We start from the raw sequence: 25431 nt of genomic DNA, 5'->3' as shown, positions 1-25431 counted from the left end.
CTCAATCAAAAATGGAGACAGTAAATCCTGACAGATAGGACTAAAGGGACAGACATAAGAAAGTTCACTTAAAACAAACATACACACACTAGCCAGCAAATAGGAGGTCTGAACAAAATGCTGTAGTGACTGGAAGTTGACCCTTCCCTATGTAGTGACTAGGCTCCTCTCTGTCCGTAGAGCTGTCGTGGAGAGAAGTTATGCCGTCTCTAGACTGTGCAAAGCAGCAAACGTTGATGCTCCAACAGCAGAGAACATGCAGCAAGAGGACTGTGGTTTCTCAACACCATTCCCTAAAAGAAACAGGCTCTGGGAGAAATAGCTGCAGCAATAATAGCCAGAGAGCCAGGAAGTGCTCTTTTCTTCAGAAAGCAAGACAAAGCTCCCAGAAGGTGGGCTGGCATCAAAAGGACATCGAAGTGTCCTTGAAAAGGCCTCCCTGCCTGGCCAAATCTGAGGGTGGTGGTGGCAGCTGGCCAGAAAGAATAATTTATCCTGAAACATAAATGATAGAATAATGTGTTATAAACACAGAGTTTAAACCAGGTGTGGTAGCTCACTCCTGTCATCTTAGCTACTCAGGTGCTGAGATCAAGGATGGAGGCACTGGGTGTTTTTGTTTTTGTTTTTTGCTGGGGCAAAAAAGCCTGTGAGACTCCATGTCCAAAATAACCAGAAAAAAAGCTAGGCTGGAGGCAGGACTCAAATGATAAGCGCACCAGCCTAGCAAGCGCAAGGCTCTGAGTTCAAGCCATGGCATGGGCACAAAACAAAAAGGCTGGAAGAATGATTCAAGTAGTAGGATGTCCACCTGGCAAGTTTGAAGCCCTGAGTTACACCCCCAATACTGCAAAAACAAACCAACACCACCCAAGAATCCATAGTGGAAAAACTATTTTTAATGAAAAAGTTAATCATGAACAGGAATGTACCAGGATAAAAGAGATTAAAAAGGAGGCTGAAGAGACCTAACGGGTACTCCTGGATTTGGAACCTCTGAGGAAACAGGAATACAGGCTGGCTGGGAGATGGCAGAGCCGCACCGACGTTACACTTGTTGGGCCACAAGCAGTTAGGCTACACAGCCCCAGCCCAGCTTCACGGGAGGGCCACGCCCACTCTGCAAGAGGTTTGCGCGTGCGCAGTCTTGGTTTCCCAGACTTATTTCGCGTGGCCCGAGCGGTAGATTGGGCCCGCGAGGCGGAAGTGCGCCGCCGCGGGTTCCGGTGGGCGCGACGGCGACCAGAGCGGCAGAATGGAGGAGGCGCCTGACGGTGAGCTGGCGCGGCGGGCGTGGGCGGCAGGGCCGGAGGGCAGCGAGCTGCTCTAACCGCGACTTTGTCTCTGCGCAGGTTGTCCCGGGGCCGATAGTGCCCAGGCGGGCCGCGGGGCCTCGTGTCAGGGATGCCCCAACCAGCGGCTGTGTGCTTCCGGAGCCGGCGCCGCCCCGGACCCGGGTGAGGAAGGGGCAAGGCCGCCACAGGAAGTGAAAGTCTCGGGCCCGGAAGAGGCGGGGTGTGGGGGGGGGGGAGATCGCGTCGGCAGTGAGAGGGCGGGACATGGAGGATGAATGACAGGTACTATGTGTCGTGGGAGGCGTGGAGTTTTTAAAGAGAAAGGCGGGGAAAAGAGCGGAAATGGGGGCGGGGCCTGAGCGGTAACTGAAAGGTACAGAATCCCAGTGTCAGGCAAGAGAACAAATCACAGTGACAAGAAGTGCCAGGAAGGGGGCTGGGAAGGTGGCTCAGTGGTAGAGCGCTTGCCTTGCTGGCATGAGGCCTTGGGTGCGATTCCTCAGCACCACATAAGCAGGAAAAGCCAGAAGTGGCTCAAAGTGGTAGAGCACTAGCCGTGAGCTGAAGAGCTGAGGGACAGCGCCCAGGCCCAGAGTTCAGGCCCCACGACTGACAGGAAGGAAGGAAGGAAGGAAGGAGAAAAGAGTACCAGGAAGGATCGATTTTGAGAACCTAAGGGTCTTGAAAAAAACAGGAAGGCAAGCCAGGTGTCATCTGCACACCTGTAATCCCAGCACTTTGGAGGCTGAGGCAGGATTGGAAATTAGCAGCCACCTAGCCTACATAGGGACACCCGGCCTCAACAACAGAAAGACTTGAATGCAGGGCTCTGCACTCTTGCTTGGCTTTTCCACTCATGGCTGGCCGTCTACTACTTGAGCCACACCTCTGTGCAGCTTTTTTTTCTGGTTAATTGGAGATAAGAGTCTGGCTGGCTGGCTTTGAAGGGAGATTCTCAGATCTCAGCCTGCTGAATAGCTAGGATGACAGGAGTGAGCCACTCATTGGTGTCTGGCTTTGGGAGAAGAATCTTGAAGGAGTTCAAAGAGATTGGATCTTGACCATGAGCAAGGGTCTTAACCTCTCTTAACCTCCTGATCCTCATCAAAAAGAGTGAGAAAAATAATTCTGGTGTCATTGGAAGGATTTGAAATCAGATGGAAGATTGAAAGCACAGTAAGTGAGGGCAGGTGACAGGTCCTTATGACAAACCTACCAGGATTTCTCATCCTGAGCACCAGTTTCTGGTGCTTCCGACCTGACCATTCCTTGTTACAAGGTATTGATTGTCCTGTGCACTGTAGAACATTTAGAGCACCCCTGACCTCTACCACTAGATGTCAGCAGCACCCCTTGCAGTGACACTCCATGAATGTCTTTAGATGTTGACAGTTGTCCCCTAGGGGATTCTGCCCAGGTTGTGAACCTTTAGCATCTGGAAGGTTCTGTTCAGGAACGGAAGGACAACAGGCGACAGCTTCCTTTAGACAGCCCCCATCCTCCTGGGTTCCTGTTCTAGTGGATGAAACAAACCCAGAAACCAGCAGGTAAGAGTTCAGCTGTGATGCTGGTCTCGTTTCCTTCCCACACTCGACAAAGTGGCACCTCACGCAGGATCCTTTGAAACAGCCCCTAGGACTGTGACACTTCCTGCTCTCAGGGGAATGACACTCAGTGACTCAGGCAGGGACTTCATTACCTGAACTGCTTTCTTTGCAGCCATAGAGGAGATCAAAGAGAAAATGAAGACTGTGAAACACAAAGTCTTGGTGTTGTCTGGGAAAGGCGGTGTCGGGAAAAGCACTTTCAGTGCTCACCTCGCCCATGGCCTCGCTGAAGATGAAGACACGCAGGTGGGCCAGGGAGTGAGGCTCATGATGTCTTGTGGAGAAGGGTTCCTTGCACTGAGTGCACTGGGCCTTTTTCGCCGTCCCCGCCCCTGTGGAGAACAAGAAACAGTCTGGTGGTTGGCTGAGCCGTTTCCCTGGGCTTTCCAGCCAGGAACGTGGACTGCAAGGGTCCATTTCTCCTCACAGTCTGTAACTTCCTATGTTGTGCTCAGACTCTTCAATATTTTAACCTCATGTGGCTGTTATCTAAGCCAAAAGTCTGCAAACTGTATTCACTGGGCTAAATCCAACTCACCATCTCCTCCAAGCTACAATCAGTGCTTACATTTCTAAGTGATTGCTCTTAAATTGTTACGCAAGTACTCCATACTAGTCTTGATGTTGCCCATAGAGTGTTTCCTATTTGGCTCTTCTGGACAAATGTTTGTTTCTGTTCAAGTGTACAGTAGCAGGAACGCTCGTGGCGCCCATTGCTGCTGTCTGGGTGACAGCTGTGTAGTGGAGGTGTGGTGGGTCATGTCACAGCTTCTCCAAACCACAGCCGTGACCTGGGCAGCTGCTCAGGCTGTCTCGATCTCTGCCTTGCCACATGTGAAATGGGTTCAGCCATGAGGGAGATGTGTGCCTGCCGATAGCAAGGGCTCCATGAATGACATAATAGCCATCGCTGCTACCCCACTCTGAGGAAAGCAAGGACAGTGACTGTGTGTGTGTGTGTGTGTGTGTGTGCACGCCTGTGTACGCGCACACGCGCGCGCGCATATGCACACAGAGCTCGTGCAGAACAAGTCCAAATCTCTCTGTCCTTTCATTGTTCTATCTGTTAGGCAGCAATCTCGTATGAGATGACACAGCCTCAGGAGACTAGCACTAGAACCCTTTGTCATCCTAAGTAAGGTTTGGGGGTGCTGGGTAAAGGACAGATTAGGGTTTTGACTGCCCCCACTGTCTCACTCCCCACCTAACTGGCGAGGCCTCATCTTGCTGTCAGCTCCCCTGAAGGGAGAAGCCATTCTGACTGCTGTAGGCCAGGGCTCGGCGGCCTGGCTCAGACAGGAGGGGAAGCAACCACAGGTCCTGCTGAGCAGCACATGTAACGGGTCTAGGCCGGTGATCTGGGTACAGAACTGGCCAGAAGCCATTCCAGTCTCCAGAGGGAGAGCACACCATCTGTGGATTGCTCATTTCCCTGCTGTGGTGTGGGTGTGCTCATCCTTGGAAGGAAACGGATGTAGTTGTTTCCAGAAGGAAGCGTGGGACTGGGAAAGGCCTGTTGGGGTCACCATGACGGCCACACTTCCCCCACGTCTGAGGCACATATGTGAGATGGCCCCTGAAGTTTGAGATAAACAGGTGAGAACGAAGTCCCGTCCACACCTGGGTCTGGCCAAAGAGGGCACAAGAGACCCCCAGGGAGCTGGGGGGACTGGGGTCCAGACCGCAGCTTTGCCAGGCACGCAGGGAGATTAGAGAGAAGCAAGAAACAAACCTGAGGCAAGGTACAAAGTTAGCCGGGGTGCTTCCCTTTGATGTGAGACATCCCCGCTGTGGAGATGAATGCTGACCGGTCCTGCCCTTCGCCCAGCCCCTGAAGGCCTTCTCAGCCCTTCCTCAGCCCTACGTGGAGGGTGTGGGCCACAGCATCTCCTGAGACAGAGCCTAAGCCCCCAGTGAGCACTCTGCTCCCTTAAGTTTCTCTTGAGAATGAGACTTGGTGGGAGCTGGGCTGGGGTCTCTTGCCTCCTTTCAGACCCTGCAGGGAAGGAGAAAGAGCCCTCACAGTGCAGACTTGGATTTATGCCCAGCTTTCTTCCTCTCCCATGGAACGGGGCCCTGGGCCTCTGTGGGCCTGTTTCCTCATGTGTAAAGCAGAGACGGTAATGCCTGTGGCCAGGCAGTAAATGGGCTGAAGTTGAGTGGTCACATGGCCTTACCCCACAATACGATGCCCACACTGGGAGTTTTGAACCATGCCTCGGTGACCTGGCAGGGCCGTGTTCTATCACTCCTGATCTCCAAGTGCTCCACGTTAGACCAGCTTCCTTCTGCCTTCTCCCTGCCTCCCCCTCCGTTGTATGTTCCATGAAGTGTTTTTGGTTTCTTTTTGTGTTTTTTGTTTTGGTTTTTTTTTTTTTTGTGCCGGGCCTGGGCCTGGAACTCTGGGTGGGTGCTATCCCTAAGCTCCTTGCCCAAGGCTAGCACGCTACCACTTGGGCCACAGCACCACTTTCAGCTTTTTCTGGGGTTCATTGGAGATGAGAGTCTCACGGACTTTTCTGCCTGGACTGGCATTGAACCACAATCCTCAGATCTCAGCCTCCTAAGTAGCTAGGATGACAGGTGTGAGCCACTGGTCCCTGGCAAGTTTTTACTTTTATTTTTTAGCTGTTTTTATAAAGGTGACTTACGAAGGGGTTACAGTTACATAAGTCAGGTAAAGTCAGGTATATTCCCTTTTGGACACTGTCCCCCTTTCCCTCGCTCTCTGTTTTCCCCTCCGTTCCGTGAGTTTTGTAACCCCTGGCATCATCCATTCCCAGGTTGCTCTTTTGGACATCGATATCTGTGGGCCGTCGATTCCCAAGATAATGGGGCTGGAAGGAGAACAGGTAAGGCCCATTGTCTTAGAGGACGAATGTTGCACTTACGCCGGCGTGTAGCAGCAGCCATGGCCTTCAGCAGCAGCGAGGCTGGGGGCAGAAGTGGATAGGGAGCCCTGCTTCCCCTGCCTTCTCAGGAAGGGAAACGGCAGCGAAATGCAGAAGTGAGAGGCGGAAATTCTCCACAAACACTGGGGCCGGGCTCTGCCGTCTGTCTCCGGAAGCCAGGGAAACTTTCTGGGCTGTGGTCTCCCCTGGGGAACTGAGACTTGGGGGCTGGGGAATGACGCAGGCCAGGACAGGGCCAGCAGCATGCAGAGGCCGGCCCTCCCCTCTGGGAAGCTGTCCTCAGCTGTGCATGGAAGGTGGGCGGGGGTGCTGTGGGGCAGGAGTCCGATACAACTGCCCTGTTCTTGGCCGAGGGAGGGTTGCTGGAGGCCAGTGTGGCCAGTCCTGGTGGCATGGAGGATGTTAGAGGGCAGGGATGCCAACCATTGCCAAGTGAAATAGCAGGATCCAAATGTCCTCCATCTCTTGCTCCAGCAGGAACACATTTTCTGTCCACCTAACATGGGTATCAACTACTTACATAATAGTACCTAAGTATTTGATAAGTGGGAGCATTTAAATGTGCATGGTAGCACATGCCTGTAATCCCAGCTTCTCGGGAGGCCAAAGCAGGAAGATAGTGTGAGCACAGGAGTTGGAAGCTAGCCTGGGCAACATAGCAAGACGCTGTCAGAGAAGTAAAAGGAAAGGAAGCAATTCTGTGCTGCGGGGCCACCACGTTTGCCCTTGCACATTATGACTTAGGAAGCAACTATAAATAAAAGGGAGTAGGTTTTTGTCTTTGTAAATAAAACTTTAAAATCAGTCATAAAGGACCATAGATCATAGGCTTCTATATATACGAAATGTGCAGAATGGGCAAATCGGTAGAGGCTGGGGGCATGGTTTCTTGGTGGAGCACAGAAGTTGATGGCTTCAAGTTGCTTGTGGTGTGGGCACACAGCTCTTCGAATATACAGCAGCCACTAACGCTATCCGTGCACAGATTGTATGGCGTGTTCTGCATGTCTCAGGAAAGCTGTTAAAAAGTAAGACTTAAAAACAGACCTTTAGTTTTCACTGCTCTATGGGGCTTAAAGGAGCATAATTTTCACTGGGTGTGATGGTGTACGCCTATAATCTCAGTACTTGGGAGTCTAAGGAAGGAGAATCTTGAGTTCAAGGCTAGACTGGACCACATAACCAATCATGAAAAATTATAAAGCACAATTCCCAAGAGTGATGTGGAATCTGACGTCGCTTCTGTGCTAGTTTCATAAACAAGAGGCCCCGCTGGGGGCAGCACAGAACGCCAAAGCGCACACTGCTCTCGGGCCAGGCTCGGGGCCAGCCGTGCCACCAGAGCAGTTCCCTTCATTCCTGCACCACGAAGACGGCAGACATCCCACGGTCAGCGCTGCAACCCTCAGCCAGTTTCTCTGGCTCCTTTAAACACCCCACAGACTCGAGTCACATTTGAGCTTGGGAAGTTTTGGTTCCCCACTAGAATGAACCAGAGCCCCAGTAAGACTCTTGCAGTGCTTTGGACTGAGGACAGGGCCCCCTTCGTATGACATGTTCATGCGTGGAGGCCTGGTGTGTCTCATGCAGATGCCATGCTGTGTTCACGCAGGTTCACCAGAGCGGCTCGGGCTGGTCTCCCGTGGTGAGTCCCCCCTCCCTGCCTGACGGTGAAGTCAGTGACACGTATGTCAGTGACATCACGCTGCCGTACAGCACATTGGCGGTATTTGTCTACACTTACCTGTGGGTTAGGCCTCAGATTTTACGAGGTACTTTTTGGGGCCTGGGGCTGTTGTTAAAACCAGAATTGCCAAACTGTCAGTCAAGGGATGCAGACAGTAAATACTTGTAGCTCATAGACCGATATTCTTTGCTGGCGTAGCTGGAAAAAAACATGACTAAATGTCAGTTGCGTTCCAGTAAAACTTAAAAGAACTATGTGGGCAGGGTGACCCACACCTCTGATCCCAACTACTTGGTGGGAGACAGGGCGCAGAGATTGGGAGAATTACAGTTCGAGGCCAACCCAGGAAAAAGTGAACTTAACTCCCAATCTCAATCAACCAGGTGGGTGTGGTGGTGTGTGCCTGTGCTACCAGCTTTATGAGAGGCATAAACAGGAAGACTGCAGTCAGGCTGCTCTGGGCATAAAGGCTGAAGACCCTTTATGGAAAAGAACAAAAGCAAAGAGAGCTAGAGGCGTGGCTCAAGTGGAAGAGTGCCTGGCTAGCAAGCCCCAGGCCCAGTTGAAACCCCAGGAAATAACAGGCTAAAATTGGCAGCCCAGGGCCCTGGCTGCCGGCCTTGCCAAGTGGCTAAGGAGATGATGGGACAGTGCGTGGGCAGGGTGGCATCAAGTCCCTGAGCAGTTTTGTCAGCCAGGCCCCGGATAGGGCATGGGAGTGGCCCCGTGCGGCGCTGGGTGAAGTGAACCTTGCTGTCCCCTGCAGTACGTGGAGGACAACCTGGGGGTGATGTCCGTGGGTTTCCTGCTCAGCAGCCCTGACGACGCTGTCATCTGGAGGGGACCCAAGAAAAGCGGTTTGTCACCTGCTGCCTCTCCTGTCCCATGTCACCTGCGGGGCTCTGTGGTCCTTCTCATTGTCTTGTTATCTTGGGGGCTGGGGGGGGGGGGGGCAGGCCCCACACAGGTTAAGCCCGTGTGTCACCAGTCATTTCTACGCCTCTGTTTGCCTCTGTCTTCCTGGGTTGAGCAGAGCCTTGAGGCCGACCCAACCTTTTATACAATTTTTAATTTCTATTGTGTTGGTCTCCAAGCCCCTGGGACTACTTGTAGTGGGTTTTCTGGTGGCTCAGCAGTGCTGGGAGAGTGAGTAGGTGTGCTGGGGAGAGTTGTGCAGTCTTGTCAGTGCTGCGGGGGCCAGATGTGCCCCAGATGCCTCACTGTGGGCAGCCAGATGTGTCTGGTTCCAGGCTGTGTCGCCCATGGGGAAGCGCTGCTGCGGGGCACAGAGCCCAGGCACAGCTGCTCTCCACGGCAGCGGCCTCCGCTCCCTTCCAGGCATGATCAAGCAGTTCCTGCGTGACGTGGACTGGGGGGACGTGGACTACCTCATCGTGGACACCCCGCCCGGCACTTCTGACGAGCACCTCTCGGTGGTCCAGTATCTGGCCGCAGCGCATATCGATGGGGCGGTGGTCCTCACCACCCCCCAGGTGAGCGATGCCAGGGTGGCCAGGGACAGACAGCTCCCCACGAGACCGTGGAGAGGGTGCTGCTGGCCATCTGCCCCGCCACGCCAGGTTCACTGTCTGCTTGGCCTTGGCAGGAGGTTTCACTCCAGGACGTCCGGAAGGAGATCAGCTTCTGCCGCAAGGTGAAGCTGCCCATCATCGGGGTGGTGGAGAACATGAGCAGCTTCGTCTGCCCCAAGTGTAAGGTGAGGGTGGGCGTGGGGGCCGCACAGACCCCACTTCCTGGCCCTCAGCCCCTGGCCTGATCCTGGACGGCTCACTGAAGCAGAGCGCTGGCATGGCAGTGTCGGGGTCCGGCTGGGGGCCGCCACCTCACAATTCCCTCCCCATTGCCATCCTCACAGAAAGAATCCCAGGTGTTCCCTCCCACCACCGGGGGTGCGGAGGCCCTGTGCCAAGACCTGGGCACCCCTCTCCTCGGCAAGGTGCCTTTGGACCCGCACATAGGTGGGTGAGTCTGGGTGAGTGGGGTGGGGTCTTCCTGCCCACCCAGCCCTGCTGGCATGGCGTGGGGCAGGCACAGAGGGACCGCGGGCATCAGAGCCAGACCCAGGGAGCTCACGCTTCAGCTGCCATCCTGAGAGGCTGTCCGTGTGACTGCCACATCAGAGCAATGGGGAAACTGAGGCAGACGCATCCTAATTAGGCAGTCTCTGTGAGGGGCCGCTGGAGCTGGCCTGGGAGAGCAAAGCCGACTCTCTGGGACACTGGAAGTGGCACTAGGGAAGGGAGACACCCAGGAGAGGGGGACAGGCAGTGGCCGCGGCAGCTGGGGTAGGTTTGAGAGCCACCTCGTGGAGGTGTGAGGCTCCGAGGTGGACACACTCTAGCACCCAGCAGCCGGGGTGTGTTCACACAAAATAAAGGCTCTTTAACCCCGTGTGCCCAAGACAGTAGGTCTGGTGCTCTGAAGGGTTCTGCCCTGAGAGAGGGTGACCCGCCTCCACCCCCACTCTCCTCTGCTCCTGACCCCTGGCTGCCTGACAAGGCTTGAGCTCACGCAGCTGAGCCCGCCACGCCGGGGAAGCACGAGGCGGCAGTGCCCGTGTGCCGCACTGCTGGCACGGGCGGGGGTCCTGGCCGGAAAGGGCAAAGCGGCTGTAGGGGAGGCTGGGTCTGCGCCCAAGCACAGGAGTCAGTTTTGTCTGTCAGGGTAGAGGGACTGAGAGATGCAGGTCAGCTCAGGTCTGGGCCAGTGGTCAGTGTTTTGGTCTGGAGAGGAAAGGACACACGCAGCAGATAAGTGACAGGAGAAACGCGTCAAGGCCACCATGCTGCCCGGCCCCAGCCGAAGGCCCTGTGGGCAGCTGCTCCTCCGGACGCCGTGTCTCTGCCCCAGGCAGGTCTAAGACAGGATTAGGGGTCAGGAGACTTAGTGGGGTAGATGCCTGGGAGGACACGAGGGGACCCGATGTCATGCTGGAGTAGAGAGAAGAGAGGGCGACCTCAGCCTCTCCCTCGCCCTGTGCCCTGGGGTCACACATGGTCCCCGGGTCCTGGCAGCTGCTGTTGACCTGAAGGATCTGCATGTACACACGCCATATTGTTTCCAGTACTGTTCCTCAGCTCTTCAGCTCAAGGCGAACGCTCTACCACTTGAGCCACAGTACCACTTCTGGCTTTTTCTGCTTATGTGGTGCTGAGGAATCGAACCCAGGGCCTCATGCATGCAAGGCAAGCGCTCTACCACTGAGCCACCTTCCCAGCCCCCCCAGTTCTGGACAGATGGCTGCCAGCACACCAGGACGTTTGGGACTCTCTCTTTTGCTATCTTCTCTTGTATTCCATGGGTGTCATTATCCTTTTACTTGGAGAACTAGTCCTGCTCTGCTCCTGTGCTGGGTTGCTGATCTTACAATGTGAACCCCCACCACACCCCTGTCCAAGTTTCAGATCACTTCTCCAGAGCCCTGCTCACTTGCAGAAATGGCAGCTGGGGGCCTGCGTGGAGGGCACCTGGCCAAGGTCCTGGCGACCCCAGCTCTTGCCCAGCTTTGGGCTCCACGAGTGGGGCGGGCCCAGGCACCCACACATCGGCCCTGGCACAGAGGGAGCCCCAGAGCCTGGCTGCAGAGCCTCACTGGCCCCCATGTGTCTCATCTTTTAGGTAAGAGCTGTGACAAGGGCCAGTCTTTTTTTGTTGAAGCACCAGATTCGCCAGCCACATTAGCCTACAGAAATATAATCCAAAGTAAGTGTTTGAGCCTCACGCTGGCAGACACCTTCCGGCCGGGTCATGTGAAGGAGCAAAGCGCGCTGAGCGAGCAGGCGGGGTCACACTGACAATCACAGTGGCCACCCCGGGCCTCAGGTGTGCCCAGCGGGGGGAGAGGGGCTCCTGGGACATGTCCCCACTCATCAGCGCTGTGAACAAATCCATGGCTTTACAGAGGGTGAAATTTACGGAAGTCCTTCTCATTAGAGTCATTGAAAACACACTACAAAATCCCAAACCGGCTGGATCCAGCTGACAGCCCCGCGGTGGCCTCAGGCTTCAGGCAGAGGTGACTGTGAGCTCTCACATCTCTTCTGATTTCCAGGAATCCAGGAGTTCTGCGCCTCCCAGCAGCCACACAGAGAGAACCTCATGAACTCCTGAAACTCGGGGTGCAGTGAGGACCAGCCATTTCCAGCCACAGACCCCAGCAGCATCGCTCAGGCCCGACAGTGTGAGGACCCGATGCTGGTTTGTCACTCAGAGCGCCTTCAGTCTCCCTCTTTACACACACACACACACACGCGCGTTATTGTAAAATAAAAGATCTCTCCCAGCCTGTCCTGTGCGGCCTGCTTCTGGAAGTCCCAGGACAGGGCTGCGGAGGCCGCTCTGTTGAAGCCACCAGGAGCCCCTGCCTGTGGCCCCTACCTCTAAGGATACGCAGCCTGGGGGCGGGGGCGGGGGGGGGGAGGCACATGGTAGGGGCGTGGCTTCCACAACTGTCCCATGCTCACCATCCGAAGAATCTAGCAGAGGCAGAGCTTCATGCTGGGGTTCACTCTGGGGTCAGTGCACATGGTCAGCGGGAGGTCCGTCAGAAATCTCTGGAGGAGCCCGAGTCACCATACGACAGAGGTCCGCGTGTGGTGGGTGTACCACACATCGAAATCTCCAGGCCAGGCTCACATGCCAGCGATTCTCAAGGCTTCCTGAGAGACAGGTGTGAATAAAGGCTGAGACACAGGAACAGAGAGCAGCGGACCAGAGAGGAGCCCCCTCCTCACTTCCCTCCCTCCTCTTCCTTCAAGCCTGCTTGTGTGAGGATGGGGGGGGGGGGGGGGGCGTGGCGCTCAGAGCTCCCAGGCGGGCCCCGTGCAGTGTGGCTCTCGCCCTGCTGGGTCCTCAGAGCAGGTGCTCCCAGCGCTGGGGCTGATGCACGCTCACCTAACGCTGATGGATCTCTAGCCCGAGCCCCGGCTTCTGGAAATCCCCTGGAGAGGCCTGCAAGGGAAAAGTCAGCGTGGTTCTGAGTTCCTGCTGCGAGCAGCTGGCCGGGAGGCCGCGGACCTGTTGGCTGCGGGTCTGACCTCTGCAGCCTCGTTCCATTCAGGACGGCTCCAGCCATCTGTGACACACCTGTCCCTCCAAACCAGAACAACCCCTGTGATTCCTCTTAAGACCAAAGGGAAGCCGCAAAGGTGTCTAAGTGGTCCCTCGAGACCATGGGTAGAGACTAGGGGGCACCCCCACTGGGGAGGCCGTGGGAACTAGTGTTGAGGACATTTCAGCATGGGAGACCACAACAGCTCTGGAGGCGATGGTGGAGCTGGCTGCAGCCTTGGGTTTGAAATGGACAATTGTGTGTATTTCCTGTCAGCCCCACTGGTGGGGAAGGACCCGCGATTCCCCCACAAGCCTCCCCTCAGCGCGGGCCCGTCACGCACCGTCTGGAACACTGTCTGTGACAGAAAGCTGGCCGCCACCTTGCTGAGGTCGCTGTCGCCACCCATCTTGCAAAGGATGTAGCCATAGAGGTTGGCAGCTTGCAGTGAGATCCCGGCCACCACGAGGGCCTGTGCGAGGACAGCAAAGCCAGCCGCTCAGAGCCAAGGCAGCTGCTCCGCTGCGGGGGAAGCGCACCCGCTGCCCCGCCTCACCCCAGCAACCACGGGCTTGATGCCGTCCTCACCAGCCACTTCAACTTCAGGGAGAACAAGGTAGTGAAGAAGAATACCATCCAGATGAGGGGGCAGATGATGAGACCCAGCCAGAAGATGCGCGCCTCGGCCTCCGTGGTGGCCACGTGGTGAGGGGAGGCCTGTAAGGATGGCGGAACGGCTCTCATGGGTTTTGCGGGTGGACATGAGTTTCACAGAGCTCCCACATGGTGGGATCTGTAGGAGTGTGTGTGTGTATCCAGATACATGCAGTTCCATGGGAGCCAGGCCAACTGCACACTGTGTCTCCCCAGGCCCCATGCTGCCACGTTGACTTGCAGCATACCTTTCTGGCTTCAAATACCCAGTGGCTCCTCCCGTCTTCATCTATCTGGTTCCACCACCGTAGGCCCACCAGAAGTCTTCCGGTTACATTCTGAGGCAGATGGACAAAAAGAACCCTGAGGAAGCCACTGGCCACAGTGGGAGCTGGTATACTTGGGCTGGCTTTTCCGATCAGCTTCGAACCTTGAAACTGACTTGAAAAAGCCGCAGACTCTTCCGGGCATAGCAACTCAAGCCTGCAAATACTAGCTACTTAGGAAGCAGAGATCAAGAGGATCTTGGATTGAAGCCAGCCTGAGCCAAAAGTTGAGACACCTCTTGGCAGCCAATGTAAAGCTGGGTGTGGTAACACACACCTGTCATCCCAGCTTCATAAGAAGCATGGATAAGAGGATCGCAGTTCATGCCTGCCCGGTGAAGCTAGCCAGGCTCAGCCAGCCTGCCTGGCTAGCACAAAACTCTGAGTTCAAACTCTGGTATTAGAAAAAAAAAAAAAGTGGCAGATACCTTCCCTCCCCAAAATCATCTAGTAACTTATTTATATGTTGCATCATATGAAAGTGTAACAAGAACCCAACACCAAACACCATACGCGGCCACGTCCTCATGGTACATATTCTAAACCACGACTGTGGATACCCAGAGCCCTTTACTCAACACTGTACAATGCACTTCTCCACCCTTGTGTCCAGCGACATGACACGGAGTCCCTTCAGCCCAAAGCCCCTGCGGGCCCCACATGCACAGCGAGCTTGAGCCGCAGAGCCTGGAGTCCCACGGAGTCGGTCTTACCTTCACCGACCAGAAGTCAAAGGCCAGGAGGAGCAGCACGGTGACAAAGCAGCCCACAAAGCTGCTGCTGAACCAGTCACAGCCCACGTAGGTGACGATGGCGCTCACTCGGAAGAACAGGTGGAAGAAGGTGGCCAGGGGGTGCCTGGGGACAGCCCAGAGGCGCCTCAGTTGGAGCCAAGGGGCAGGCCAAACAGCGCCAGAGCTCATGGCTGTCATCCTAGCTACTCAGGAGGCTGAGAACTGAGGATCACGGTTCGAAGCCAGGCAGGGCAGGAAAGTCTGTGAGACTCTTTGTCTCCAGTGAACCACCAGAAAATTGGAAGTGGTGCTGTGGCTCAAAGTGGTGGAGCCCTAGGCTTGGGTGAAAAAGCTAAGAGACAGCACTTAAGCACTGAGTTCAAGCCCCAGTACCACTATACATGCACACGTGCGTGCGCGTGCACACACCAACACACACACACATACACAGTTACTCTTTAATTGCTTCATTGCTTTGGAAACTGCAGTCTGGATTTGTTCTTGTCTTCTGTTGGCTTTTTTGTCTGGCTGGTGGATTTTCAGAAATAGAATCTCCCAATTTAACAAGGTCTAGCCTCACACACTCAGTCCTCTCGCCTCAGCCTCCTGAGTGCTGAGATTACAGGCATGCATCACCACGCCTGACCAGCGCCAGCCAAAGTCCTCATCAAATAGCCTGTCCTCAACGCCACGATCCTCGAGTCCCTCAGGAAGGCTGTGACATTCTGGCTGGCACAGGTCCAAGGAGGAGTTCAGACTCCTTCCAGGCTTGTTTTGCTGGGAAGCAGCTGCTGAGAGGGTGGCTAGAACCCATTTCCCACATCGGGTGAGGGGCTGGTCAGATCCAGGGATCCAAGTCTAGCAATGGCCATGTCCAGTTCATGGCTCTCTCTGCTTTTCCTGTGCATTTGAATGCAAGGATAGAGAAAGAAGCCACAGAATTGAACCTTGTTCTTGCCTGGGGACAAGATTGCCTCTCAGGGTACATGGCCCACACATGGTTTTCAAAAAACAACAAAAAATTCACATTTAAAAATCCCCAATTGAGTAATTGGTCATTGCAGCTGGGTGAAAATTCCAGAGCACAGGTCCTTTCTTCTGGGTTTACCAGTTCCTCTTAAAAAAGAAGTGGGTACCTTGCGCATGTAACTGTAACCCCTCTGTACAGTATTCTTACAATAAAGAGCATACAAAGAAGTGGGGCACAAATGCCAACTCCCACACCGGGCTGGGGAGGCACCGGGAAAGCCTGGAGCCAGATCCTCCTCGCCAGGATTACAGCCCCGAGCCCGCAAAACTTGCTGGGCCTCAGGCTGTTCCTCTGTGGAATGGGAGAACAAATCTGCCCACGATGCCAAGGCGAGACACATGGGCTGCGCCCGCAGAGGCGGCCGCGGCGCTGTGGCCAGCCCCCAACTTGCTATTTTTGAGAACAGAAGAGAACCTGAGCGTGTAGTCTATTTGCATGTCCTTTGTTAGCTGGTGATGTTTTTCTCACTGATTAAAAACATACTCAGGCACTGCTATTTATTTCTCCATCCCAGACACCCACTTGCTCTTGGGTGGCGCCTGCTTACCTTATAAATAAAGGTACGGGGAGGAAGGGGAACCCCAAGTGTCAAGAGGAAGGAGGAAGCAGAAGCTGCCTGTCCCCTGCAGCTCCAGACCCCGGCGACAGCTCTGCCTGTCCCCCGGGATCCGCACCTCACCACAAGCCCCAAGAGACCGGGCAGGCACACACCCGCCCCTACTCCATGGTCAAGGCTGGCCGGCCTCCAGGAATGAGGCAGGAAGGGACTGAAAAAGGTGAGCCAGGTGCTGCTGCCTACACCTGTCAGCTACTCAGGAGGCTGAGGATGGTGGTTCAAAGCCAGCCTGGGGAAAGGAAAGTCAGTGAGACTCTTAGCTCCAATTAACTAACAGAAAAGCTGCAAGTGGAGCTGTGGTTCAAGTGGCACAGTGGTAGCCTTGAGCAGAAAAGCTCAGGGACAGTGCCTGGGCCCTGAGTTCAAACCCAGTACTTGAAAAACAAAGAGAATTGCTTATGAGCCCTTTAGAACTTCGGGGGTTGGGGCACACCAACCCAGGGCCGGATCCATCCCCCTTTCTCAACCACAGTGGGGGTTCATCCACCTGGCTCTGGGTTCCTGCTGCTGGTGACAGCATGGGCACCCTGGGCCGCCGGGCTGTCTGAGTGGATGCCAGCGAAGTACTAACACTTGTTACTCAAAAGTCAAGACAAACGGGGATCGTGTGTGGAAGTAAATAGCCAGGCAGACTTCCCTCTGGCTGCTATATCTTCCCCACCTTGTTTCTGTTCTTTGTTTCTTAAGGAGACATCCCAAGTGCAGAGAGGCTGGGAAGCCTGGCAGAAGCGTGCCAGCGTCGCGGGCATGAGCACATTGCCACATGAGCACGGTCCGTGCTCATCCTCCTGATGCCAACAGGCTCTTGGACTACTCAGCCAGAACGCCGGCGTTCTCCAAAGACAGGCACCCCAGCAGAATGGAAAGCCGGGCCCAGAGTTCACAGCACCAGGATCCAAACTGCCACAAAGTGGAATCAGCCCAAATGTCCTCTCCCCACCACCCCCATCCCGGGGCAGGGGAATGCCTGAGCCCTTTCTCCTTGTCATTGTCCCCAAGCACTGCAAGATCACAGCCGTGGCCCTAGCACGGACATCGCTCAGTGCTCTAAGTCAGCTGGGAGAGATTTAAAACCCACAGAAGAGTGTCGATCGGCTTTGTGTGTACAATGGCTTTGTGTGTGTGTATGCGTGTGCGCGTGCATACGCGCGAGCTACTGGGGATTGAACTCAGGACTTCTCACTTGCAACTTGCTCTCCCACTAGAGCCATGTCCCTGCACTTTTCTTTGTTTGTTAATTGATTGGTTTTACTTCTAGCCTCAGCCTCTGATCCTCCCTCCACCTCCCGAGTAGCTGGGAGTACAGGTGTGTACTACCGAGCCCAGCTTGTCTTTGCAGTACGTTCCACTTTTTGCCCCTGTAATAAACACCAAAGAGAAACAAAGGAGGAAAGATGTAATTGGCTCCTGCTTTCAAAGGCTTTGGTCTCCTATTTTCTTGTTCCATGGCTGCGGGTTTGTGATAAGGGTGAACACCACAGCAGCAGAACCTATGGCGGAGGAGTGTGCTCACCTCATGGCAACTAGAAGAGGTGGGAGAGGAGGGGTGGGGAGGATGGAGGAGCGACTTCAGTTTCCTACTCCAAAGAGTGGAGAGGATCCTGTCTTTCTTTGCATTCTTATTTTGTTGTTGTTTGCTTGCTTGTTTGACACAGGGTCTGAAGACATAGCCCAAGATGGTCTTGAACTGGAGATTCCTCCAGTGCAGGCTGAGTTGGCCTTTACTAAGGAAACATCCCTGGGACTCTTTGCCTCCTACGTGGCTCAGCCTATACACCATCCCCAAACAAAAGGTGATCTGGCCTCCAGCCTCATTTGAATCTTGAATGAATATATGAATGTATGAACGAAATACTTCAGTTCTTCACGGTCCCAAAGGAATCCCCCCGGGATCTGACGGACATCTCTGCTTCATCCCAACTGTGAGCAGAAGTTCCCCTTGAGCAACTTGTTCCTCCTCCCCATCACTTCTGCAATCTAGTGGGTGAACCGGACCTGGGAAAAAGGAAACTGAGTCCTTCGGGATGGAAAGAGTTAATTTCAAAATCTGTAATGTGTGCTTCAATCAAAGAGAACTGAAATTCGTCCAGTTCCCCCATTCTGTGGGTTCCTTTCCCTGGTAATCGGACCTTCCTTAAAGTCAATTCTTGGTGGGACCTGCTTACGTGTCATATTTCTGTGTTTTGTTTTATTTTGTTTGCAAAATAGATTTGAGAGCCAGGGCCAGTGTGACTTGGTCCCCAAAGGCACAGGGGTCAGGGGTTCTCAGCCATAGTAAACTCACCTTCAACATCCTCAATAAAGAACCTCGCCCTCCCCCAATTCTGATTCTCAGTAGTGGTGGAGCATGCTGCATGTGCATGCACATGTGTGTGCAGCAATCAGAGACAAACTAATGTCCCTAGATCAGCCAGCCAAGCTATCACCTGCACTGTTACCTGTCCCCTCCTCCCCTCGCCCTGCCAGCTCTCCTCGGGTCCCACATCACTCCAGACGCCTTGAAAGACCAATGTAAGACATCGACTCCTAACCCAAATCCCCAACAGAGGGATCTGAGTCAGGATTCTTTCTCCCCAGGGACCCCATCACCCTTCAGGGACAGTAGCCATGGTCACCAAGAATGTCTGGAAATCACCTGGCCTCCTTCCCCCATTCCCATGACTCAAGGTGACTAGTGGCCCTGGGCTCTCAGTTCCTACACCTCTCCCACAGCCAAACACAGCCCAAGGACACAGCAGACGGAGTAGTGTAGGGACCAGGGCTGGGGCTCGGGGTGCGGTGGAGATCCTGAGGCTCTGGCACACATCTGTCATCCCAGCAACGTGGGAAAGCTCAAGCCCAGGCATAAAGGAGGACTGTATCTCAAAAATAACTGACCCAAAAGAGGGCTGGAGGGATGGCTCAAGTGGCTAAAGCACCTGCTCTGCAAACATGAAGCCTCAAGTTCAGTCCCAGTACTGAGTTGGCCATGATGACCAGACCAACAGAACTAAGCAAAACAATCACACACTGGAATACTACTCAGCCTTGAAAGGGAAGAAAACTCGGGTGCATGGTACAATAGGAGCCTGAAGAATACGATGCTAAGTCAAGCAAGCCAGCCACACAAGGGCAGAAGGACAAACAATTCACACCAGGGCCAAGTGCTGATGCTCACACCTGTAATTCTAGCAACTTGGGAGGCTGAGCTCTTGAGAATTGCTGTTCAAAGCCAGCCTAGACAGACAAATCAATGAGACAAATCAACCAGCTAGAAGTGGAAGTGCAGCTCAGCCAGCTGGAGAAAAAAAAAAAAAAAAAACCCTCAGTGGGCATGTGAGATCCTGAGTTCAAGCCCCAGTACCGGCACAAATAACATTCCACTTTCCTCAAGTGAGTGGTGGCTTCGTAGTGACAGGAAGTAGAATGGCAGTTTTGGGGCCCAGGCAGGAGAGTTGTTTAATGGGTGTCGGGTTTCAGTTTTATTGTTTGGGGTATTTTTTCAACTGTATTTTCTTTTTGCATTTTCTTTTTCGGTCCTGGGGATCAAACCTGCACTTGTCAGGCAGGCGTGTCGCCACTGAGCGACATCCTAGCCCAAGGGTTCCAATTTTACAAAACAAAAAAATTCTATCTCACAGCAGTGCAAACACACCGAACACTACCGACTTTCATGACTAAAAACCATGAAGACAGTAAACGTTATCTTTTCTTTCTTCTTTTTTGGCAGTGCAGGGAACTGAATTCAGGACCTTACCAGACAAGTGTTCTCCACCTGAGCCATGTTCCCAGTCCTTTTTATGTTTCTGGTTTCTTTCTCAGCTAGGGGTCTTGTCAAGCTTGAGTCTTATGGACTTTCCTGCCGGGGCTGGCTTTGAACTGTGATCCTCAAATCTCAGTTTCCTGAGTAGCTAGGATTATAGGCGTGAGCCACAGCCAGCCAACTAATCACAATGTTTTTTTAAGTCAAAACAAAAGGGGAAGGAATTGTAAGAAACCCATGGAGGGAACACACACACACACACACACACACACACACACACACACACACACACAACAAAAGGGGAAGGAATTGTAAGAAACCCATGGAGGGAACACACACACACACACACACACACACACACACACACACACACACACACACACACACACACACACACACACACACACACACACACACACACACACACACACACCACCATGGCTATCTGCTTGCCCAGCAAGGGAGAAAGAGCACCTGCTCTGCTGGTCCCCAAAGAGCCCCCACCAGCACACAGGACCTCTGTCACCTGACACTGGGGACAGGAAGCTGGGCAGGAAGCATCTCTCTGTCCCCAGGGCCCAGCAAGCCTGTGGCCAGGCCATGTTGGTTTAAACAGCTCCATCTCGCAGACAGCTGCGTGGAGGTGGAGCAAGGCAGGGTCACCTGTACAAAGCCACCTCAGGACCCCCAGGTACATCCCACAATTTCACCTTTCTTCAATATCACCATGTCAACAAAGAATCTGCACGTAACCATCCTGACCCAGTCCTGTGATCCTCCTGATCTCTACCACCTTAGTGGGTCAGACTCCAGATGTGAGCCACTGCACCACACCCAAAACTCATGATCTTGCCTCTAGACCCCTGCATTCAATGGCCACCCTTGCTAACCCAACTCCTCCCCAACCTCAGTCCCAGGCTCAGCTGCCACTATTCCTCCAACCACGATAAGGACTAAGCACCTGCGTGCCTCAGCACTTCCGACCCTGAGTTCTAAAGGCTCTTCTCTCTCCATTGTTTTCAGCGAGGAGGAGTGAGGAGGGAGAAGGTGTCCCAGAAAACACTGGGCAATGTCTGGGGACTTCCTTGACTACAAGCATCTGCTGAGCAGAGGCCTAACTGTTGCTAAGCACCCTGCAAGGCACACGTGTGGCCTGAGATGGCAGGAGTGTAGCAAGGAAACCAAAGCAACTTCATGGGGTAGGGGCCTCACCCCCTGGGCTGGGCATGGCCCTCTGGCCGGGGGCTGGCATACGGGAGAGAATAGTGAAGCTAGCTGCTCCCTGAGCGTCCTTGCCCTGGATCCAGTTCTCTGCCACAGTCCTGTAAGACCGTCACGGTCCCTGAGGGAGGGTGCAGAGTGACCCCGAAATACGCAGGTGCTGATGTCTGAAGGGGATACATGAGGCCAGGTTTCTTTTATGGCGAGCTGACTTAACAAAGGTCTCAAAATGTGGAGGTGTCTCAAAAGGTGGAGGTCCAGGTGGACCTCACAAGCAGCTTCACTGGGAAAAGACTCAGGAAGTGTGTGTGTGTGTACAAAAAAAAGAGGGGGAAAGGAAAGGCAGGGAGGGCGGTCAGCCAGCAGATGAGAGAATCTAGGCACTGGTGTTCACTCCTGTAATCCTAGCTCCTCAGAAGGATCTGAGGATCCTGGTTCAAAGCCAGCTCGGGCAGACACTTCTGAGACTCTTATCTCCAATTAGCCAGCACAAAGCCAGAAGTGGAAGTATGGTTCAAGTGGTAGAGCACCAGCCTTAACAAAAAAAGCCAAGGAAGACCTCAAGCTCCAGTTCCAGCGCAAACACAAAAAGGGAAATGCCTCAAAAGGCCTTTCAGCCTGTCCAGCGCCTGCCAACCCTGCCAGCAATCAGTACCGTCCCTCCCACAGCCCCATGGCCTTCAGCTGGCCTCCGCTGACCCTCTCACGGCCGCTGGGCCTTGCTGTGGGGCGGGGAACCATTCCCCCGGAGCCTCCGTGGCTGCTGCTCCTGCTTCTGCCGCAGCTCAGGCCTTCCCATGCCACCCTTTCCTCCTGCAGCTCGCTTCCCCACCACCTCCACCATCCGTGCCCTTCCCCAGGCCGCAGGCTCGGGGGGACAGGGGTTGGGGGGCGGGGGGGGGGTGTCCACAGGTCAGCACCTGGCGCAGGTGGGGGTCTGCGTTGTGCAGGAACGAGGGAAGAAGGGAACGCATCCGCAGCGCTGTCTCCACGACGTACCTGATCTTCGCCTTCCTGAAGGCCAGCTCCTCTTCGTTGCCGAAGTCCAGAGACACATCCTCCGTGTCGTCCACCAGGGCCTGGGGACGCGGGACGGGTGGCAGCCCCAACCCTGGGGTCCCCGTGACCCCCCATCCTGCTGACCACCAGCGCAGCCCCAGGCCCGGGGCTTGGTGCACCTGCTCCCCCCCTCTCCTCTCCTCTTCCCCCCTCCTCCCCCTCTCTCTCCATCCCCCTCCTCCTCCATCCCCTCCCCCTCCTCCCCCTCCTCCCCCTCTCTCTCCATCCCCCTCCTCCCCCTCTCTCTCCATCCCCCTCCTCCCCCTCCTCCCCCTCCTCCCCCTCTGTCCTTCCCCCTCCTCCTCCCCTCCTCCCCTCCTCCCCTCCTCTTCCCCCCTCCTCCTCCTCTCTCTCCATCCCCTCCCCCTCCCCCCCCTCCTCCCTCTCCTCCCCCTCTCTCTCCATCCCCCTCCTCCTCCATCCCCTCCCCCTCCTCCCCCTCCTCCCCCTCTCTCTCCATCCCCCCTCCTCCCCTCTCCTCTTCCCCCCTCCTCCCCCTCTCTCTCCATCCCCCTCCTCCTCCATCCCCTCCCCCTCCTCCCCCTCCTCCCCCTCCTCCCCCTCTCTGTCCATCCCCCTCCTCCTCCCCTCCTCCTCCCCCCCCCCCCCCCCCCCGCAGCGTCCCCGCGCCTCACCGGCTTCATCCTCCCGAGGGCACCTGGCGCCCCGGCCCAGCTCCGGCCGCGCTGCGCTGCGCTGCGGAGGGCCCCGCGCGGGCGGAGGCCGCGGCCGGGTGCGGGAGGCGGCGCCCCGCGCGTCCCCCGCGCGTCCCCGCGCAGGCCTCGGCGGGGCGGGCGCGGCCCAGGGCGCAGCCGCGGCCGGGCGGGGGTCGCTCTGCGGGGCGGGGTTCCCGGGGAAGCCGAGGCGCGGGGCGCGGCCTGGGGCTCGAGGCCCGCACGCCGCCTGTGCGGGGCGCACGCCGAGGCCGCGCTCTGCGGGGGGGGCTCCGGGCCGGGCCCGGGGCGCCGCGGCCCCCGGGGCTTTCCTCCGCCCCTGAAAATCACCGGCTGCTGCCGGGGTCCAGTCGGGCCGGGCAGGCGGGAAACATCCCTCGGAAGCCCCGCGTGGGGTCAACGGACATTGTCGCCCTCTAACACTGGGGGTCACTCCCCCCCACAGGAGGGCCGGGACCTGGGGTGCAGAGATGGTCAGGTGGGGTCGGCCGAGCCCCGGAGCTCGGCTATTGGTCCTGGAGCCGGCCGCGTCATCTGTTGCCAGGTAGAGTTCAGGCGTGACATCATTGGCTGCCAGGGAGCAGTCGGGCGTGACGTCATTGGTTGCCAGGTAGCGGTTGGGCCTCTCTCCAGGAGGTCCCCAGGAGGCGGCTTGGGAACCCGCAGGGCTTGGGAGCGGAGGGTCATGGGCGATACCGACCACCCCCTGCCACCGCCGGTGCTCCCCGGCCCAGCTCTGCCGCTCCCCCCCCACTCCCCCCCACCTCCCGCAGCCCAGCTCCCTCCGGGCTCCAAGGCCTAGGCAGATGCTCAATGGATGGTCTTTAGGCCTCGGTGTCTGCAGTCAGGGCCTGTCTGGGAACGGGAGGTGGCCGGCCTTTGCAGGGGGCAGCTCCGGGGAGGGGGACCCCAGCCCCCGCCAAGGATGGCGGGAAAACACCTGTTAAACTCCCTGCTTGGGTGGGGGGGAGGGAATGGCCTGAAGTGTGAGGAAGCTGGGGCGGGGTGGTTCTGTGCCTATGAACGGACAGACGCCTTTCTGTTTTGAACTATTTTATTTATTTGTTTATTTATGTATCTACCGGAGCCAGGCTGGCCTCAAACTTGCTATCCTCCTGCCTCCACCTCCCGGGGGGCTCCGACTACAGGCACGCACCACCACACCAGGCAGCAAGCGGCTTTATCCAGTGACCCATCAGATCATCCCCCTGATGGTCGCATCTACGTTTTGATTTTTCCCCGTTAGTCTTTAAAGTGCTCTTCTCTCAGTGTTCTTCCCTCCCATCCAGAAGGGACTCTGGATCCATTTGTCCTCTGAGTCCCCCGCTCCCCCTTCCACCCCTGTTCTACTATGAGATTTGAGGGTCTGGCCTTGAATCCCACCACAACCCCAGGCCTGCCAGGTACTCGAAAGGCAGGAAAACAGGAAGGCCGGAGCCTTATCTGCCCGCTGCACTGACTGCATGGCAGCCATTGGCCCAGAGCTCCTGCATGAACACAGCCCTTTCTTTCTACCAGGTCTTAACTCTGCTCTGCATAGGTTGAGCCGAGCACCTGGGCATGTGCACAGATGAGAGGAGGAAGCCTGAGTCTCTGACTTCTACAGGTGTTTTCCCTGGTGTGTGTGTGTGTGTGTGTGTGTGTGTGTGTCTGTGTGTCTGTGTGTCTGTGTCTGTGTCTGTGTGTCTGTGTGCGTGCTCATGTGCATGCCAGTACTGGAATTTGAACTCAGGAAGGCTGACTTTCTACCACTTGAGCCACAGCTCTACTTCTAGCTGCTGCTGCTGCTCCTCCTCCTCCTCCTCCACCTTCTCCTTCTCCTTCTCCTTCTCCTTCTCCTTCTCCTTCTCCTTCTCCTTCTCCTTCTCCTTCTCCTTCTCCTTCTCCTTCTCCTTCTTCTTCTTCTTCTTCTTCTTCTTCTTCTTCTTCTTCTTCTTCTTCTTCTTCTTCTTCTGCCTGTTAATTGGAAATTAGGAGTCTCATGGACTTTCCTGCCCAGGCTAACTTTGACCCTGATCCTCAAACCTCAGCTTCCAAGATAGCAAGGATTACAGGTGTAAGCCACCAGTGCATGGCCCTGCAGGTGGTTTTGTTTGCTGCTGCTGTTTGTTTGTTTGTTTCCATCATTCCTCTCCCATCAGGATGCGCGAGGCTGTGGCAGGCGGATTCTGCCCATTCTCAAACATGCCTTCCTCAGGGCCTTTGCAGAACCCTTCATCCATGCTCCCCACCACACATACAGCGTTCCTTCCTGGGAACGCAAGGCTCAGGGTGTGAGACGTCTCTGTCCTGGCTTGGCAGGGGTGTCACCTCCATCCTGCCTGGTATGGAAATGGGACACAACTCAAGGTGTGATCCCTGGTGGGTCATTTTTCTGCCTGACCTCAAAGTCCTACAGCTTATTGCCCCATGGCTGCCTCTCAACTATAATTTCCTACAGGTCACAGTCCACCCTGGACAGGGTGGCATGAGAGAGAGAGAGAGAGAGAGAGGTCTTCCACTTGAGCCTCTCTCCCTTCTCTCTCTCTTTCTCTCTCTTTCACACACACACACACACACACACACACACACACACACACACACACACACACACACCAGCTCAGGCCCCCCAAGCCCAGAGCAGCTGCTACAAGAGAAGCTGACCCTTGGCCACTATGGGAGGCTACATCGGATCAGGCCTTCTGAAGCCAGGCCAGCAGGTGCAGGTCTGCACTAGCCTAGAAGAGGGAGGATGGGCCACCTCTGGCTCCTTGCCTTGGCAGAGGAGAGTCACCATTTACAGGAAATAGCTGCTCTGAGGAGA

The 25431-nt window shown here is 55.5% G+C and overlaps 2 protein-coding genes across 4 annotated transcripts; one reads left to right on the top strand and one right to left on the bottom strand.

Annotated features, from left to right (window-relative positions):
- Positions 1 to 1187: 1187 nt before the first annotated feature.
- On the top strand, positions 1188 to 25100 carry Nubp1 (nucleotide binding protein 1). 2 transcript variants are annotated; one of them, XR_006150455.1, is made up of 13 exons: positions 1188 to 1274; positions 1353 to 1457; positions 3015 to 3148; positions 5686 to 5754; positions 7427 to 7459; positions 8268 to 8358; positions 8840 to 8994; positions 9108 to 9218; positions 9378 to 9480; positions 11141 to 11224; positions 11574 to 11692; positions 24930 to 24933; positions 25090 to 25100. XR_006150455.1 is itself a non-coding variant. In XM_042698438.1 (11 exons), exons 1-11 carry the CDS (start codon positions 1256 to 1258, stop codon positions 11630 to 11632), a joined length of 963 nt encoding a protein of 320 aa, XP_042554372.1. In that variant the 5' UTR covers positions 1188 to 1255; the 3' UTR covers positions 11633 to 11809. The 2 variants fall into 2 exon arrangements, 1 of the variants encoding a protein (XP_042554372.1); XM_042698438.1 differs by lacking the exons at positions 24930 to 24933; positions 25090 to 25100 and having other exon boundaries at positions 11574 to 11809.
- Positions 6628 to 22661, bottom strand: Tvp23a (trans-golgi network vesicle protein 23 homolog A). Of its 2 annotated transcripts, none has more exons than XM_042698440.1 (10): positions 22590 to 22661; positions 21895 to 21974; positions 14266 to 14410; positions 13475 to 13564; positions 13161 to 13289; positions 12916 to 13044; positions 12416 to 12472; positions 11986 to 12180; positions 7559 to 7699; positions 6628 to 6848 (listed from the first exon to the last, which is right to left on the bottom strand). In XM_042698440.1, the coding sequence occupies exons 1-7, from the start codon at positions 22596 to 22598 to the stop codon at positions 12416 to 12418; spliced, it is 639 nt and encodes a 212-aa protein (XP_042554374.1). In that variant the 5' UTR covers positions 22599 to 22661; the 3' UTR covers positions 6628 to 6848; positions 7559 to 7699; positions 11986 to 12180. The 2 variants fall into 2 exon arrangements, with proteins under 2 accessions (XP_042554374.1, XP_042554373.1); XM_042698439.1 differs by having other exon boundaries at positions 6628 to 6832.
- Positions 25101 to 25431: the final 331 nt, after the last annotated feature.

This window comes from Dipodomys spectabilis, unplaced genomic scaffold (genome assembly GCF_019054845.1).
Source record: "Dipodomys spectabilis isolate Male_0828 unplaced genomic scaffold, ASM1905484v1 ptg000231l, whole genome shotgun sequence".
NCBI classification, from domain to species: domain Eukaryota; kingdom Metazoa; phylum Chordata; class Mammalia; order Rodentia; family Heteromyidae; genus Dipodomys; species Dipodomys spectabilis.
The sequence above is the reverse complement of the archived record's forward strand: the minus strand, read 5'-3'. Positions and strand labels throughout refer to the sequence as shown.

What these genes read in the sequence shown, in the direction of transcription:
- Nubp1 (XM_042698438.1), top strand. An exon ending in TGGGGCTGGAAGGAGAACAG is followed by an intron (nt 5,755 to 7,426) that starts GTAAGGCCCATT and finishes GTGTTCACGCAG; the next exon opens with GTTCACCAGAGCGGCTCGGG. An exon ending in GCTCGGGCTGGTCTCCCGTG is followed by an intron (nt 7,460 to 8,267) that starts GTGAGTCCCCCC and finishes TGTCCCCTGCAG; the next exon opens with TACGTGGAGGACAACCTGGG.
- Tvp23a (XM_042698440.1), bottom strand. An exon ending in TTGACTTCTGGTCGGTGAAG is followed by an intron (nt 13,565 to 14,265) that starts GTAAGACCGACT and finishes CATCTGCCTCAG; the next exon opens with AATGTAACCGGAAGACTTCT. An exon ending in CACAGACAGTGTTCCAGACG is followed by an intron (nt 12,473 to 12,915) that starts GTGCGTGACGGG and finishes TTTCCCTTGCAG; the next exon opens with GCCTCTCCAGGGGATTTCCA.